At 43.4% G+C, this 18,382-nt stretch overlaps 1 protein-coding gene across 1 annotated transcript in view; it reads right to left on the bottom strand.

The window, feature by feature from the left end:
- The window catches only part of LOC110529360 (protein eva-1 homolog C), a 192,060-nt gene that overhangs the window by 14,916 nt on the left and 158,762 nt on the right, over window positions 1-18,382 (bottom strand). Inside the window, exon 6 of the mRNA XM_036984740.1 lies at window positions 14,115-14,261. Coding sequence (XP_036840635.1) covers window positions 14,115-14,261 — 147 coding nt within the window. The remainder of the gene's footprint in view (window positions 1-14,114; window positions 14,262-18,382) is intronic.

Raw genomic sequence — 18,382 nt, 5'->3', positions numbered from 1 at the left:
GCAGTGTGAAGGTAGTCTGAAAGACTGTAGTTTAGGAGTGCAGTGTGTAGGTAGTCTGAGACTGTAGTTTAGGAGTGCAGTGTGAAGGTAGTCTGAGACTGGAGTTTAGGAGTGCAGTGTATAGGTAGTATGAGACTGTAGTTTAGGAGTGCAGTGTGTAGGTAGTCTGAGACTGTAGTTTAGGAGTGCAGTGTGTAGGTAGTCTGAGACTGTAGTTTAGGAGTGCAGTGTATAGGTAGTCTGAGACTGTAGTTTAGGAGTGCAGTGTGTAGGTTGTCTGAGACTGTAGTTTTAGGAGTGCAGTGTGAAGGTAGTCTGAGACTGTAGTTTAGGAGTGCAGTGTGTAGGTTGTCTGAGACTGTAGTTTTAGGAGTGAGGTGTGTAGGTAGTCTGAGACTGTAGTTTTAAGAGTGCAGTGTGAAGGTAGTCTAAGACTCTGTAGTTTAGGAGTGCAGTGTGTAGGTAGTCTGAAACTCTGTAGTTTAAGTGTGCAGTGTGAAGGTACTCTGAGACTCTGTAGTTTTAGGAGTGCAGTGTGTAGGTAGTCTGAAACTGTAGTTTAGGAGTGCAGTGTGAAGGTAGTCTGAAAGACTGTAGTTTAGGAGTGCAGTGTGAAGGTAGTCTGAGACTCTGTTGTTTAGGAGTGCAGTGTGTAGGTAGTCTGAAACTGTAGTTTAGGAGTGCAGTGTGTAGGTAGTCTGAGACTGTAGTTTAGGAGTGCAGTGTGAAGGTAGTCTGAGAGACTGTAGTTTTAGGAGTGCAGTGTGAAGGTAGTCTGAGACTCTGTAGTTTAAGAGTGCAGTGTGAAGGTAGTCTGATACTGTAGTTTAGGAGTGCAGTGTGAAGGTAGTCTGAAAGACTGTAGTTTTAGGAGTGCAGTGTGAAGGTAGTCTGAGGCTGTAGTTTAGGAGTGCAGTGTGAAGGTAGTCTGAGACTGTAGTTTAGGAATGCAGTGTGAAGGTAGTCTGAAAGACTGTAGTTTAGGAGTGCAGTGTGAAGGTAGTCTGAGACTGTAGTTTAGGAGTGCAGTGTGAAGGTAGTCTGAAAGACTGTAGTTTAGGAGTGCAGTGTGAATGTAGTCTGAGACTGTAGTTTAGGAGTGCAGTGTGAAGGTAGTCTGAGACTGGAGTTTAGGAGTACAGTGTGTAGGTAGTCTGAAACTGTAGTTTTAGGAGTGCAGTGTGAAGGTAGTCTGAAAGACTGTAGTTTTAGGAGTGCAGTGTGTAGGTAGTCTGAAACTGTAGTTTAGGAGTGCAGTGTGAAGGTAGTCTGAGACTGTAGTTTAGGAGTGCAGTGTGTAGGTAGTCTGAGAGACTGTAGTTTAGGAGTGCAGTGTGAAGGTAGTCTGAGAGACTGTAGTTTAGGAGTGCAGTGTGAAGGTAGTCTGAGACTGTAGTTTAGGAGTGCAGTGTGTAGGTAGTCTGAGACTGTAGTTTAGGAGTGCAGTGTATAGGTAGTCTGAGACTGTAGTTTAGGAGTGCAGTGTGTAGGTTGTCTGAGACTGTAGTTTTAGGAGTGCAGTGTGAAGGTAGTCTGAGACTGTAGTTTAGGAGTGCAGTGTGTAGGTTGTCTGAGACTGTAGTTTTAGGAGTGAGGTGTGTAGGTAGTCTGAGACTGTAGTTTTAAGAGTGCAGTGTGAAGGTAGTCTAAGACTCTGTAGTTTAGGAGTGCAGTGTGTAGGTAGTCTGAAACTGTAGTTTAGGAGTGCAGTGTGAAGGTAGTCTGAAAGACTGTAGTTTAGGAGTGCAGTGTGAAGGTAGTCTGAGACTCTGTTGTTTAGGAGTGCAGTGTGTAGGTAGTCTGAAACTGTAGTTTAGGAGTGCAGTGTGAAGGTAGTCTGAGAGACTGTAGTTTTAGGAGTGCAGTGTTAAGGTAGTCTGAGGCTGTAGTTTAGGAGTGCAGTGTGAAGGTAGTCTGAAAGACTGTAGTTTAGGAGTGCAGTGTGAAGGTAGTCTGAAAGACTAGTTTAGGAGTGCAGTGTGAATGTAGTCTGAGACTGTAGTTTAGGAGTGCAGTGTGAAGGTAGTCTGAGACTGGAGTTTAGGAGTACAGTGTGTAGGTAGTCTGAAACTGTAGTTTTAGGAGTGCAGTGTGAAGGTAGTCTGAAAGACTGTAGTTTTAGGAGTGCAGTGTGTAGGTAGTCTGAAACTGTAGTTTAGGAGTGCAGTGTGTAGGTAGTCTGAAAGACTGTAGTTTTAGGAGTGCAGTGTGAAGGTAGTCTGAAAGACTGTAGTTTAGGAGTGCAGTGTGTAGGTAGTCTGAAACTGTGGTTTAGGAGGGCAGTGTGAAGGTAGTCTGAAAGACTGTAGTTTAGGAGTGCAGTGTGAAGGTAGTCTGAGACTGTAGTTTAGGAGTGCAGTGTGTAGGTAGTCTGAGACTGTAGTTTAGGAGTGCAGTGTGAAGGTAGTCTGAGAGACTGTAGTTTAGGAGTGCAGTGTGAAGGTAGTCTGAGACTGTAGTTTAGGAGTGCAGTGTGTAGGTAGTCTGAGACTGTAGTTTAGGAGTGCAGTGTGTAGGTAGTCTGAGACTGTAGTTTAGGAGTGCAGTGTGTAGGTAGTCTGAGACTGTAGTTTAGGAGTGCAGTGTGTAGGTAGTCTGAGACTGTAGTTTAGGAGTGCAGTGTGAAGGTAGTCTGAGAGACTGTAGTTTAGGAGTGCAGTGTGTAGGTAGTCTGAGACTGTAGTTTAGGAGTGCAGTGTGTAGGTAGTCTGAAAGACTGTAGTTTAGGAGTGCAGTGTGAAGGTAGTCTGAGACTGTAGTTTAAGAGTGCAGTGTGAAGGTAGTCTGATACTGTAGTTTAGGAGTGCAGTGTGAAGGTAGTCTGAAAGACTGTAGTTTTAGGAGTGCAGTGTGAAGGTAGTCTGAGGCTGTAGTTTAGGAGTGCAGTGTGAAGGTAGTCTGAGACTGTAGTTTAGGAATGCAGTGTGAAGGTAGTCTGAAAGACTGTAGTTTAGGAGTGCAGTGTGAAGGTAGTCTGAGACTCTGTAGTTTAGGAGTGCAGTGTGAAGGTAGTCTGAGACTGTAGTTTAGGAGTGCAGTGTGAAGGTAGTCTGAAAGACTGTAGTTTAGGAGTGCAGTGTGTAGGTAGTCTGAGACTGTAGTTTAGGAGTGCAGTGTGAAGGTAGTCTGAGACTGGAGTTTAGGAGTGCAGTGTATAGGTAGTATGAGACTGTAGTTTAGGAGTGCAGTGTGTAGGTAGTCTGAGACTGTAGTTTAGGAGTGCAGTGTGTAGGTAGTCTGAGACTGTAGTTTAGGAGTGCAGTGTATAGGTAGTCTGAGACTGTAGTTTAGGAGTGCAGTGTGTAGGTTGTCTGAGACTGTAGTTTTAGGAGTGCAGTGTGAAGGTAGTCTGAGACTGTAGTTTAGGAGTGCAGTGTGTAGGTTGTCTGAGACTGTAGTTTTAGGAGTGAGGTGTGTAGGTAGTCTGAGACTGTAGTTTTAAGAGTGCAGTGTGAAGGTAGTCTAAGACTCTGTAGTTTAGGAGTGCAGTGTGTAGGTAGTCTGAAACTCTGTAGTTTAAGTGTGCAGTGTGAAGGTACTCTGAGACTCTGTAGTTTTAGGAGTGCAGTGTGTAGGTAGTCTGAAACTGTAGTTTAGGAGTGCAGTGTGAAGGTAGTCTGAAAGACTGTAGTTTAGGAGTGCAGTGTGAAGGTAGTCTGAGACTCTGTTGTTTAGGAGTGCAGTGTGTAGGTAGTCTGAAACTGTAGTTTAGGAGTGCAGTGTGTAGGTAGTCTGAGACTGTAGTTTAGGAGTGCAGTGTGAAGGTAGTCTGAGAGACTGTAGTTTTAGGAGTGCAGTGTGAAGGTAGTCTGAGACTCTGTAGTTTAAGAGTGCAGTGTGAAGGTAGTCTGATACTGTAGTTTAGGAGTGCAGTGTGAAGGTAGTCTGAAAGACTGTAGTTTTAGGAGTGCAGTGTGAAGGTAGTCTGAGGCTGTAGTTTAGGAGTGCAGTGTGAAGGTAGTCTGAGACTGTAGTTTAGGAATGCAGTGTGAAGGTAGTCTGAAAGACTGTAGTTTAGGAGTGCAGTGTGAAGGTAGTCTGAGACTGTAGTTTAGGAGTGCAGTGTGAAGGTAGTCTGAAAGACTGTAGTTTAGGAGTGCAGTGTGAATGTAGTCTGAGACTGTAGTTTAGGAGTGCAGTGTGAAGGTAGTCTGAGACTGGAGTTTAGGAGTACAGTGTGTAGGTAGTCTGAAACTGTAGTTTTAGGAGTGCAGTGTGAAGGTAGTCTGAAAGACTGTAGTTTTAGGAGTGCAGTGTGTAGGTAGTCTGAAACTGTAGTTTAGGAGTGCAGTGTGAAGGTAGTCTGAGACTGTAGTTTAGGAGTGCAGTGTGTAGGTAGTCTGAGAGACTGTAGTTTAGGAGTGCAGTGTGAAGGTAGTCTGAGAGACTGTAGTTTAGGAGTGCAGTGTGAAGGTAGTCTGAGACTGTAGTTTAGGAGTGCAGTGTGTAGGTAGTCTGAGACTGTAGTTTAGGAGTGCAGTGTATAGGTAGTCTGAGACTGTAGTTTAGGAGTGCAGTGTGTAGGTTGTCTGAGACTGTAGTTTTAGGAGTGCAGTGTGAAGGTAGTCTGAGACTGTAGTTTAGGAGTGCAGTGTGTAGGTTGTCTGAGACTGTAGTTTTAGGAGTGAGGTGTGTAGGTAGTCTGAGACTGTAGTTTTAAGAGTGCAGTGTGAAGGTAGTCTAAGACTCTGTAGTTTAGGAGTGCAGTGTGTAGGTAGTCTGAAACTGTAGTTTAGGAGTGCAGTGTGAAGGTAGTCTGAAAGACTGTAGTTTAGGAGTGCAGTGTGAAGGTAGTCTGAGACTCTGTTGTTTAGGAGTGCAGTGTGTAGGTAGTCTGAAACTGTAGTTTAGGAGTGCAGTGTGAAGGTAGTCTGAGAGACTGTAGTTTTAGGAGTGCAGTGTTAAGGTAGTCTGAGGCTGTAGTTTAGGAGTGCAGTGTGAAGGTAGTCTGAAAGACTGTAGTTTAGGAGTGCAGTGTGAAGGTAGTCTGAAAGACTAGTTTAGGAGTGCAGTGTGAATGTAGTCTGAGACTGTAGTTTAGGAGTGCAGTGTGAAGGTAGTCTGAGACTGGAGTTTAGGAGTACAGTGTGTAGGTAGTCTGAAACTGTAGTTTTAGGAGTGCAGTGTGAAGGTAGTCTGAAAGACTGTAGTTTTAGGAGTGCAGTGTGTAGGTAGTCTGAAACTGTAGTTTAGGAGTGCAGTGTGTAGGTAGTCTGAAAGACTGTAGTTTTAGGAGTGCAGTGTGAAGGTAGTCTGAAAGACTGTAGTTTAGGAGTGCAGTGTGTAGGTAGTCTGAAACTGTGGTTTAGGAGGGCAGTGTGAAGGTAGTCTGAAAGACTGTAGTTTAGGAGTGCAGTGTGAAGGTAGTCTGAGACTGTAGTTTAGGAGTGCAGTGTGTAGGTAGTCTGAGACTGTAGTTTAGGAGTGCAGTGTGAAGGTAGTCTGAGAGACTGTAGTTTAGGAGTGCAGTGTGAAGGTAGTCTGAGACTGTAGTTTAGGAGTGCAGTGTGTAGGTAGTCTGAGACTGTAGTTTAGGAGTGCAGTGTGTAGGTAGTCTGAGACTGTAGTTTAGGAGTGCAGTGTGTAGGTAGTCTGAGACTGTAGTTTAGGAGTGCAGTGTGTAGGTAGTCTGAGACTGTAGTTTAGGAGTGCAGTGTGAAGGTAGTCTGAGAGACTGTAGTTTAGGAGTGCAGTGTGTAGGTAGTCTGAGACTGTAGTTTAGGAGTGCAGTGTGTAGGTAGTCTGAAAGACTGTAGTTTAGGAGTGCAGTGTGAAGGTAGTCTGAGACTGTAGTTTAAGAGTGCAGTGTGAAGGTAGTCTGATACTGTAGTTTAGGAGTGCAGTGTGAAGGTAGTCTGAAAGACTGTAGTTTTAGGAGTGCAGTGTGAAGGTAGTCTGAGGCTGTAGTTTAGGAGTGCAGTGTGAAGGTAGTCTGAGACTGTAGTTTAGGAATGCAGTGTGAAGGTAGTCTGAAAGACTGTAGTTTAGGAGTGCAGTGTGAAGGTAGTCTGAGACTCTGTAGTTTAGGAGTGCAGTGTGAAGGTAGTCTGAGACTGTAGTTTAGGAGTGCAGTGTGAAGGTAGTCTGAAAGACTGTAGTTTAGGAGTGCAGTGTGTAGGTAGTCTGAGACTGTAGTTTAGGAGTGCAGTGTGAAGGTAGTCTGAGACTGGAGTTTAGGAGTGCAGTGTATAGGTAGTATGAGACTGTAGTTTAGGAGTGCAGTGTGTAGGTAGTCTGAGACTGTAGTTTAGGAGTGCAGTGTGTAGGTAGTCTGAGACTGTAGTTTAGGAGTGCAGTGTATAGGTAGTCTGAGACTGTAGTTTAGGAGTGCAGTGTGTAGGTTGTCTGAGACTGTAGTTTTAGGAGTGCAGTGTGAAGGTAGTCTGAGACTGTAGTTTAGGAGTGCAGTGTGTAGGTTGTCTGAGACTGTAGTTTTAGGAGTGAGGTGTGTAGGTAGTCTGAGACTGTAGTTTTAAGAGTGCAGTGTGAAGGTAGTCTAAGACTGTAGTTTAGGAGTGCAGTGTGTAGGTAGTCTGAAACTCTGTAGTTTAAGTGTGCAGTGTGAAGGTACTCTGAGACTCTGTAGTTTTAGGAGTGCAGTGTGTAGGTAGTCTGAAACTGTAGTTTAGGAGTGCAGTGTGAAGGTAGTCTGAAAGACTGTAGTTTAGGAGTGCAGTGTGAAGGTAGTCTGAGACTCTGTTGTTTAGGAGTGCAGTGTGTAGGTAGTCTGAAACTGTAGTTTAGGAGTGCAGTGTGTAGGTAGTCTGAGACTGTAGTTTAGGAGTGCAGTGTGAAGGTAGTCTGAGAGACTGTAGTTTTAGGAGTGCAGTGTGAAGGTAGTCTGAGACTCTGTAGTTTAAGAGTGCAGTGTGAAGGTAGTCTGAGACTGTAGTTTAGGAGTGCAGTGTGTAGGTAGTCTGAGACTGTAGTTTAGGAGTGCAGTGTGTAGGTAGTCTGAGACTGTAGTTTAGGAGTGCAGTGTGTAGGTAGTCTGAGACTGTAGTTTAGGAATGCAGTGTGAAGGTAGTCTGAAAGACTGTAGTTTAGGAGTGCAGTGTGAAGGTAGTCTGAGACTGTAGTTTAGGAGTGCAGTGTGAAGGTAGTCTGAAAGACTGTAGTTTAGGAGTGCAGTGTGAATGTAGTCTGAGACTGTAGTTTAGGAGTGCAGTGTGAAGGTAGTCTGAGACTGGAGTTTAGGAGTACAGTGTGTAGGTAGTCTGAAACTGTAGTTTTAGGAGTGCAGTGTGAAGGTAGTCTGAAAGACTGTAGTTTTAGGAGTGCAGTGTGTAGGTAGTCTGAAACTGTAGTTTAGGAGTGCAGTGTGTAGGTAGTCTGAAAGACTGTAGTTTTAGGAGTGCAGTGTGAAGGTAGTCTGAAAGACTGTAGTTTTAGGAGTGCAGTGTGTAGGTAGTCTGAAACTGTGGTTTAGGAGGGCAGTGTGAAGGTAGTCTGAAAGACTGTAGTTTAGGAGTGCAGTGTGAAGGTAGTCTGAGACTGTAGTTTAGGAGTGCAGTGTGTAGGTAGTCTGAGAGACTGTAGTTTAGGAGTGCAGTGTGAAGGTAGTCTGAGAGACTGTAGTTTAGGAGTGCAGTGTGAAGGTAGTCTGAGACTGTAGTTTAGGAGTGCAGTGTGTAGGTAGTCTGAGACTGTAGTTTAGGAGTGCAGTGTGTAGGTAGTCTGAGACTGTAGTTTAGGAGTGCAGTGTGTAGGTAGTCTGAGACTGTAGTTTAGGAGTGCAGTGTGTAGGTAGTCTGAGACTGTAGTTTAGGAGTGCAGTGTGAAGGTAGTCTGAGAGACTGTAGTTTAGGAGTGCAGTGTGTAGGTAGTCTGAGACTGTAGTTTAGGAGTGCAGTGTGTAGGTAGTCTGAAAGACTGTAGTTTAGGAGTGCAGTGTGAAGGTAGTCTGAGACTGTAGTTTAGGAGTGCAGTGTGAAGGTAGTCTGAGACCGTAGTTTAGGAGTGCAGTGTGAAGGTAGTCTGAGATACTGTAGTTTAGCTAAACTAAAGGTGATCTGAGGTTGAGTTGTTTGAGCAGTAATAGATCCATCCACATGCTGGTCTGATTACTGAGCTTCATAATGGACACTTCAGTCACTCAACCAACACACACTGTCTGTATAAATCCGTATATTGCCTTGTACTTAGCCATATAAAGACTAGAGGTGGGCTCACCCTGCAATCCAAAACGGACATGTGAGACAGACCGGGCCTTTGTTAATTAGCTGTTCAGTGAAAACACAACGACTCAGCCAGTCAGACAATGTACACTGGGATAAACACAGAAATGGAGAGTTGGCATGAGTTAAATGACCCAAACTAGTGCAATGTATGTGTGAGGGGTGTGTGAGGGGTGTGTGTGTGTGTGAGGGGTAGGTGTGTGAGGGGTGTGTGTGTGTGAGGGGTGTGTGTGTGAGGGGTGTGTGTGTGTGTGAGGGGTGTGTGCAGTGTGTGAGGGGTGTGTGTGTGCGTGTGTGAGGGGTGTGTGTGTGTGTGTGAGGGGTATGTGTGTGCGTGTGTGAGGAGTGTGTGAGGGGTGTGTGCGTGAGGCGTGTGAGGGGTGTGTGTGTGCGTGTGTGAGGGGTGTGTGTGTGCGTGTGTAAGCATGTTCGCTGTCAAACACACACATGCTCGCACACACACACACACTTAGACCCCTAATTGCAGGATGTGATGTAGTTTAGAGAGTGGCACTGCTGACTGAGTCGGTGAGTGTTTCCACCTGGACCGATTGCGGTGTAACACACATTGGCTCACATTCAACGTCACAGACCACTCACTACCTGTTAGATATACTGCTCTCTTATAGAATAAAGTCTGGAAAAGATCGTTTCAGAAGAATATATGGAGCGTTTTGTTAATCCCTTTGCTGAAATAAATAAATAAAAGAACGGAAAATACAGATCAAATGGAAAGATTTGTCTGATTTGTGTTTAATGGAAAAATGGTCCCAGCAAACCGGGAACATTCCCAGAACATTATCTAAGATTCCCATTAAGTTCTAGTTAGGGTTTTATTTAACATTAGGATTCTAACATCCTGAAAACATTCAAAGAATGTTCAAAGAATGTCTTCAATGAAATATCCTTGGAATGTTCTTCTAAGATTCCCAACATCTCTAACAATCACCACAGAACATTCCTCAAACGTTCTCATTAGGTTTCCAGGTAATGTAATAACACAATGTACCAGTGATGTTTTCCCAGCAAACCAAAATTGGTTCTGTGAAAGTTCCCAGAACATTCGTTAGGTTGCGGCATGTTCTCATAACACAAACACTATCTAGTCATGCTGATGACTATGCAATGTTTGTAAGAACATTCCTAGATCACATTTTGTCCGTTCCTTAAAAGGTTTTCCAGAATGTTTTTATTAGGTTGTGGCAACAGTCTGGTGGGAACATTGTGGGATGATTCTTCTGTATTGTAGACCCACAAGGTGATTATAGACACACATGACATCGTAGAACATTTAATCATACGAACACAACCATATATCTTTCATATGTTGACAATCTGCACATGTGGGGTTTCAACCTGCAATGTTTGATTCTCAAGCCAGGTCTTTAATCCTCTACGTCACCAGGAAACTCTCAAAAAATCTTATGGTCGCCATGGCAGTATGGTCGCCATGGCAGTATGGTCGCCATGGCAGTATGGTCAAGCAGGAATTACATGCTTCCTATTTAGCCTTCTTAGACATAACTAACCCAGGGAAAAACTGGTAACTGGGTTATTCACCATCCTCTATACTTCCTACCTCTGGGTCCATATTTACAAGGTATCCAAGACTATGAGTGATGTTCTAGGATCAATTTTGCTTTTCAGATCATGAAAAATAAGATGTGGGGGGGGGGGGGGGGGGGCATATCAAACGTCTCAATGTTGAACAGTACATTTTTACACAATGTTTAATTTTTTTCACACTTTTACACAAATATTCTGGGAATCTTTAATGAACAGATTAAATGTGTTCTAAGAAACATTCTTGCAACATCAGGCAAACATTATAATCATCACCACAACTAGAATGTTTTTGTGTTATGAGAACATTTGCTGCGACCTAACGAATGTTCTGGGAACTTACACAGAACCAATTCTGGTTTGCCTGGGGTTGGTGTCTAAAGAAAGCAAATTATAGGTCCATCACCTTTTCCCATTCTTACATTTTCAATCTAAACTGTTTTATTCTAGAAGGGTGGCATGTGTGAGGCCAGTGTGTGTGTGTGTGTGTGTTGTTTTGTGCACGTGTGAGTGCGAGTGTGGATGCGAGGTAACTCAACCGTGAGGAACTGTCAGCACAATAGCCACACACTTCTCTCTTCAGAAAACCACTTCCTTCTCTCTTTCTATCCTCCTAATCAGTGTTGAACTGGTGGGGGGGTAGACATATACTAGGGAATGTAATTAGTGTTTTGGACTCGGGCCATACTCCCTTCATGAATGATGCTTTGTTTGTGTTTCCGTCTCTCTCTCTCTCGCTCTCCCTCTCTCTCTCTTTCTGTCGCTCTCTCGCTCTCCCTCTCTCTTTCTTTCTGTCTCTCTCTCGCTCTCCCTCTCTTTCTGTCTCTCTCTCGCTTTCCCTCTGTCTGTCTGTCTGTCAGTTTGTCTGTCAGTCTGTCTCTCTCTCTCTCTCTCTGTCGGTCTGTCTCTCTGTCTGTCTCTTTCTGTCTCTTTGTCTCTCTCTTGCAGAGTTCTGGGAACTTGGTGAAATGATGTCAGTAACTGATAATAATAGAAAACAAGGCGATGAGGTCAACATTATGATGTACATAGAGGGACCCATTCATTCTGGTGAAAACAATGTTCTCTCACTGGCTTGCTATACTAATTACAGAGCAAGCCAAAAGGACTGCACAAGCTGGGGCACATATTTTAACACTGACTTTAAATAGGAGTATAACAGAACTCTGAATGACCCTGTCATTCTCTTCGCTTGTTGAAAATATGTTTGGGGTTACTGGAGTCTGGTGTAGTAGTAGGGTAGAACTGCTGACTCCGGACATCACGTGTGCATATCTATGCGCGTGCTGTATGTGTTTGTACATGTACAGTACCAGTCAAAGGTTTGGACACACCTACTCATTCAAAAGGTTTTCCTTTATTTTGACTATTTTCTATATTGTAGAATAAATTATGAAATAACACATATGTAATCATGTAGTAACCAAAAAAGTGTAAAACAAATCAACATATAGTTTACATTTGAGATTCTTCAAAGTAGCCACCCTTTGCCTTGATGATAGCTTTGCACACTTTTGGAATTCTCTCAACCAGCTTCACGAGGTAGTCACCTGGAATGCATTTCAATTAACAGGTGTGCCTTGTTATAAGTTAATTTGTGGAATTTCTTTCCTTCTTAATGCGTTTGTGCCAATCAGTTGTGCTGTGACAAGGTAGGGGTGGTATACAAAAGACAGGGCTATTTGGTAAAAGACCAAGTCCATATTATGGCAAGAACAGCTCAAATAAGAAAAGAGAAATGACACTCCATCATTACTTAAAGACATGAAGGTCAGTCAATCTGAAAAATGTCAAGAACTTTGAAAGTATCTTCAAGTGACGTCGCAAAAACCATCAAGAGCTATGATGAAACTGACTTTCATGAGGACCACCACAGGAAAGGAAGACCCAGAGTTACCTCTGCTGCAGAGGATAAGTTCATTAGAGTTACCAGCCCAAATAAATGCTTCACAGAGATCAAGTAACATACACAACATCCACTGTTCAGAGGAGACTGTGTGAATCAGACCTTCATGGTCGAACTGAGGCAAAGAAAACACTACTAAAAAACACCAATAATAAGAAGACACTTGCTTTGGCCAAGAAACACAAGCAATGGACATTAGGCCAGTGGAAATCTATCCTTTGGTCTGACGAGTCCAAGTGTCTTTGTGAGATGCAGAGTAGGTGAATGGATGATCTCTGCATGTGTAATCCCCACTGTGAAGCATGGAAGAGGAGGTGGTTTGATGGTGCTTTGCTGGTGACACTTAACCAGCATGGCTACCACAGTATTCTGCTGCGATACACCATCCCATCTGGTTTGCATTTAGTGGGACTATAACTTGTTTTCAACAGGACAATGACCCAACAAACCTCCAGGCTGTGTAAGGGCTATTTGTCCAAGAAGGAGAGTAATGGAGTGCTGCATCAGATGATCTGTCCTCCACAATCACCCAACCTCAACCAAATTGAGTTGGTTTGGAATGAGTTGGACCACAGAGTGAAGGAAAAGCAGCCAACAAGTGCTCAGCATATGTGGGAACTCCTTCAAGAGTGTTGGAAAAGCATTCCAGGTGAAGCTGGTTGAGAGAATGCCAAGAGTGTGCAAAGCTGTCATCAAGGCAAAGGGTGGCTACTTTGAAGAATCTCAAATATAAAATATATTTAGATTTGTTCAACACTTTTTTGGTTACTACATGATTCCATAAGTTATTTAATAGTTTTGATGTCTTTAGTATTATTCTGTGTCCAAACTTTTGACTGGTACTGTATGTGTGTGTACATGTAGAGTTAAAGTCGGAAGTTTACATACACTTAGGTTGGAGTCATTAAAACTTGTTTTTCAACCACTCCACAAATTTCTTGTTAAATCAAATCAAATCAAATTTTATTTGTCACATACACATGGTTAACAGATGTTAATGCGAGTGTAGCGAAATGCTTGTGCTTCTAGTTCCGACCATGCAGTAATATCTAACAAGTAATCTAACAATTTCACAACAACTACCTTATACACACAAGTGTAAAGGAATGAATAAGATTAACAAACTATAGCTTTGGCAAGTAGGTTAGGACATCTACTTTGTGCATGACACATTTTTCCAACAATTGTTTACTGACAGATTATTTAATTTATAATTCCAGTGGGTCAGAAGTTTACATACCTTTATGTTGACTGTGCCTTTAAACAGCTTGGAAAATTCCAGAAAATTATGTAATGGCTTTAGAAGCTTCTGATAGGCTAATTAAAATCATTTGAGTCAATTGGAGGTGAACCTGTGGATGTATTTCAAGGTCTACCTTCAAACTCATTGCCTCTTTGCTCATTTTCATGGGAAAATCAAAAGAAATCAGCCAAGACCTCAGAAAAAAAAGTTGGGTTCATCCTTGGGAGCAATTTCCAAATGCCTGAAGGTACCACCTTCATCTGAACAAACAATAGTGTGCAAGTATAAACACCATGGGACCACGCAGCTGTCATACCGCTCAGGAAGAAGACGCGTTCTGTCTCCTAGAGATTAAAGTACTTTGGTGTGAAAAGTGCAAATCAATCCCAGAACAACAGCAAAGGACCCTGTGAAGATGCTGGAGGAAACAGGTACAAAAGTATCTATATCCACAGTAAAACGAGTCCTATATCAACATAACCTGAAAGGCCGCTCAGCAAGGAAGAAGCCACTGCTTCAAAACCGCCATAAAAAAGCCAGACTACGGTTTGCAACTGCACATGGGGACAAAGATCATACTTTTTCCACTGGTCTGATGAAACAAAAATAGAACTGTTTGACCATAATGACCATCGTTATGTTTGGAGGAAAAAAGGGGGAGGCTTGCAAGCCAAATAAAACCATCCCAACCGTGAAGCACGGGGGTGGCAGCATCATGTTGTGTGGGTGCTTTGCTGTAGGAGTGACAGGTGCACTTCACAAAATTGATGGCATCATGAGGAGGAAAATGATGTGGATATATTGAAGCAACATCTCAAAACATCAGACAGGAAGTTAAAGCTTGGTCGCAAATGGGTCTTCCAAATGGACAATGACCCCAAGCATACTTCCAAAGTTGTGGCAAAATTGCTTAAGGACAACAAAGTCAAGGTATTGGAGTAGCCATCACAAAGCCCTGACTTACTTATTGTGGGAAGCTTGTGGGTGGCTACCCGAAATGTTTGACTCAAGTTAAACAATTTAAAGGGAATGCTACCAAATACTAATTGAGTGTATGTAAACTTCTGACCCACTGGGAATGTGATGAAAGAAACAAAAGCTGAAATAAATCATTCTCTCTACTATTATTCTGACATTTCACATTCTTAAAATAAAGTGGTGATCCTAACTGACCTAAAACCGGAAATTGTTACTGTACATGTTTGCCTTGTGTGCAACCACTCACCTGAGAGCACAGTGTCAGAGGTTATGCCCGACGTCTCATCAGGGGGAGCACTGTCTCCAACCACGTTTGGGTCATGGGCACGGGGCGGTGGGGGGTAAAACACTGGGACTCTGGGGCTGGGCACCTGCTGCAGCAAATTCTTTGGGACTGGAGAGAGAGAGAGAGAGAGTGGGAAGGAAGGAGAGAGGGAGAGAAATATGTCATTTCTCCTCATGTACACAGAGAAAGAGAGAGACAGAGAGAGAGGAGAGAGACAGAGAGAGAGATGAGAGGGAAAGAGAGAGGAGAGAGACAGAGAGAGAGAGGAGAGGGAAAGAGAGAGGGGGGATTGTACCCACAATGAACAGGGTCAAACATGAACCCACAATGAACAGGGTCAAACATGAACCCACAATGAACAGGGTCAAACATGAACCCACAATGAACAGGGTCAAACATGAACCCACAATGAACAGGGTCAAACATGAACCCACAATGAACAGGGTCAAACATGAACCCACAATGAACAGGGTCAAACATTCCTGCCCCCCTCACATGTGGTTTTGCGAACCTGACATGACCACACTTTAGGGTCTGTCTGTCTGTCTGTCTGTCTGTCTGTCTGTCTGTCACGGGTTGATTTATTGCCTACAACACAGTACGTCTGTCTGTCCGTCTGCCTGCGCTCCAATCTCCCCTGTCCCACGCACCAAAAGAACCCGCGTGAAAAACAAAACAAAAACGACTGCTTCTTTATCACTGAATTCAGCAGAACAAGCACGACTTATGCACACAGTCATCATTTGGGGAGAAAAAAGGGAATATTAGTTGGAAAGCACTTGGTGTATAAATACAGCGAACAAATGTACTGAGACAATATTCAGCTGTGGTCCAAGAAAGAGCAAATAAAAGTCCTGGACCAGACCTCACAAGCCCTGTCAGCAGTATAAAAAAAACATTAGGAACACCTGTACTTTCCATGACAGACTGACCAGGTGAATCCAGGTGAAAGCTATGATCCCTTATTGATGGCACTTGTTATATCCACTTCAATCAGTGTAGATGAAGAGGAGACAGATTAACTTCTTGGTGACAGGGGGACAGTATTGAGTAGCTTGGATGAATAAGGTGCCCAGAGTAAACTGCCTGCTATTCTGTCCCAGATGCTAATATATGCATATTATTAGTATTATTGGATAGAAAACACTCTGACGTTTCTAAAACTGTTTGAATTATGTCTGTGAGTACAGCAGAACTCATATGGCAGGCAAAAACCCTAGAAAAATCCAACCAGGAAGTGGGAAATCTGAGGTTTGTAGTTTTTCAACTCTTTGCCTATCCAATATACAGTGTAAATAGGGTCATATTGCACTTCCTAAGGCTTCCACTAGATGTCAACAGTCTTTAGAACTTTGTTTCAAGCTTCTACTATGAAGGGGGAGATAATGAGAGGTGATTGAGCCAGGTGTCTGGCAGAGGGCCACAGGCTCGTGAGGCGCGGTCACGAGAGAGTTAGCTCCCGTTCCATTGCTTTTCTACAGACAATGGAATTCTCCGGTTGGAAAATTATTGAAGATTTATGATGAAAAATATCCTAAAGATTGATTCTATACTTAGTTTGACAAGTTTCTACGACCTGTAATATAACTTTTTGAACTTTTCGTCCGACGTTCGGCTGGACCTGAGTCTCCTTGTTTAAACTTGTTTGGAATCAACGAGAGGTCGACCGATTAATCGGAATGGCCGATTAATTAGGGCCGATTTCAAGTTTTCATAACAATCGGAAATCTGTATTTTTGGGTGCCGATTTAAAAAAAAAAAAAGTATACCTTTGTTTAACTAGGCAAGTCAGTTAAGAACACATTCTTATTTTCAATGACAGCCTAGGAACGGTGGGTTAAATGCCTCGTTCAGGGGCAGAACGACAGATGTTCACCTTGTCAGCTCGGGGGATCCAATCTTGCAACCTTACGGTCAACTACTCCAACGCAATAACAACCTGCCTCTCTCTCGTTGCACTCCACAAGGAGACTGACTGCCTGTTACGCGAATGCAGTAAGCCAAGGTAAGTTGCTAGCTAGCATTAAACTTATCTTATAAAAAACAATCAATCATAACCACTAGTTAACTACACATGGTTGATGATATTACTAGATATTATCTAGCGTGTCCAGATTATATGCAACATATAATCTGACTGAGCATACAAGTATCTAAGTATCTGACTGAGTGGTGGTAGGCAGAAGCAGGCGCGTAAACATTCATTCAAACAGCACTTTCGTGCATTTTGCCAGCAGCTTTTCGTTGTGGTAGAGAGCGAGAAAACAAGTGAGGGGGGAGAGAGAGAGAGAGTGAAAGAGTGAGAGAGGGGAGGGAGATAGAAAGAGAGAGAGAGAGAGAGAGCGAGCGAGAGAGGGGGGTAAAGAGAGAGAGCAAGAGAGGGTAGAGAGAGAGAGAGAGAGAGAGAGAAAGAGAGACGGGGGTAGAGAGAGAGAGAGAGAGAGAGAGAGAGAGGGGGTAGAGAGAGAGAATCAGAGAGAGGGGGGGTAAAGAGAGAGAGAGAATGAGAGAGAATGAGAGAGAGAGTGAGAGAGAGAGAGGGGGGTAGAGAGAGAGAGAGAGAGAGAGAGAGAGAGAGAGAGGGAGGGTAGAGAGAGAGAGAGAGAGAGAGAGAGAGAGAGAAAGAGAGAGAGACGGGGGGATAATTATGGGTACTGGAGACGACTCAGGAGTATAACAGTGGACTGTGTTTTTTCCCACTGGACTAGGACAGCAGTGTGGGTGTGTTTTAAAAAGAGAGGGGGAGAAAAATAGCGGGAGAGAGGGAAAGAGAGAAAGAGGGAGGGGAGGGGGTGTGTATATGTATTAGAGGTCGACCGATTAATCGGAATGGCCGATTAATTAGCGCCGATTTCAAGGTTTCATAACAATCAAAGTCAAGGTGTCTTGATATATATATATTATTTTTTAAATCGGCATCGTTTTTTTTGGTCCTCCAATAATCGGTATCGGCGTTGAAAAATCATAATCGGTCGACCTCTAGTCTGTATTAAAGAGAAAGAGAGGGAGGGAGAAAACTAGAGAGTGAGAGGTGTGTGTGTAACAGAACAGAATGATGACAAGGATGTTCTCAGAGCCAGGGGAGTAGAATGTTATAGTAACGCACTAGGGACTAGGTACAGTGCATTCGGAAAGTATTCCGACACCTTGACTTTTTCCACAATTTGTTACGTTACAACCTTATTCTAAAATTGATAAAATAGTTTTTTCCCTCATCTATCCACACAGATTACCCCATAATGACAAAGCAAAAACAGGTTTTTAGACATTTTTGCTATTCTATAAAACTTAAAATAAACTGAAATTTCACATTTACATAAGTATTCAGACCCTTTATTCAGTACTTTGTTGAAGCAACTTTGGCAGCGATTACAGACTCGAGGCTTCTTGGGTATGACGCTACAAACGTGGAACACCTGAATTTGGGGAGTTTCTCCCATTCTTCTCTGCAGATCCTCTCAAGCTCTGTCAGGTTGGATGGGGAGCGTTGCTGCACAGCTATTTTTGGATCCCTCCAAAGATGTTTGATTGGGTTAAAGTCCAGGCTCTGGCTGGGCCACTCAAGGACATTCAGATGCTTGTACCAAAGCCACTCCTGTGTTGTCTTGGCTGTGTGCTTAGGGTCGTTGTCCTGTTGGAAGGTGATCCTTTGCCCCAGTCGGAGGTCCTGAGCGCTCTGGAGCAGGTTTTCATCAAGGATCTCTTTGAACTTTGCTCCATTCATCTTTGCCTCGATCCTGCCTAGTCTCCCAGTCCCTGCTGCTGAAAAACATCCCCACAGCATGATGCTGCCACCACCATGCTTCACCGTATGGATGGTGCCTGGTTTCGTGCAGACATGACGCTTGTGTGTGTGTCTGCACGTGTCTGAGGGTATGAAGCACATCAGTCCTCCTCATCGTGTGTATACATACATAAACAAACACAGGTTTTCAGACGGGGTAATTTAAGAACCAGGGGACCAGTGATGAATTCCTCTATGGGGTTCTCTGGGCCCGTTTTAGGTGCTGGAATGTGTTTCAGCTGTGATCAGAGACGTGTCAAGTTAAAACCTAGTCTTAGGAGTTGGCTAAACAGGGAGACTGGTGAAAGCACTTGACTTTAAGAGACCTATAGAGTATAATACCCATAATACCCATAAAATCTAGCGATCAAACAGGGAAATGGTTACAATGGTTTTTCCACCATTCATTTTACCCATAGGGGATATTAGAAACACTTAAAATAAG

Source organism: Oncorhynchus mykiss, chromosome 8 (assembly GCF_013265735.2).
Source record: "Oncorhynchus mykiss isolate Arlee chromosome 8, USDA_OmykA_1.1, whole genome shotgun sequence".
In the NCBI taxonomy this organism is placed as follows: Eukaryota; Metazoa; Chordata; class Actinopteri; order Salmoniformes; family Salmonidae; genus Oncorhynchus; species Oncorhynchus mykiss.
The sequence above is the reverse complement of the archived record's forward strand: the minus strand, read 5'-3'. Positions and strand labels throughout refer to the sequence as shown.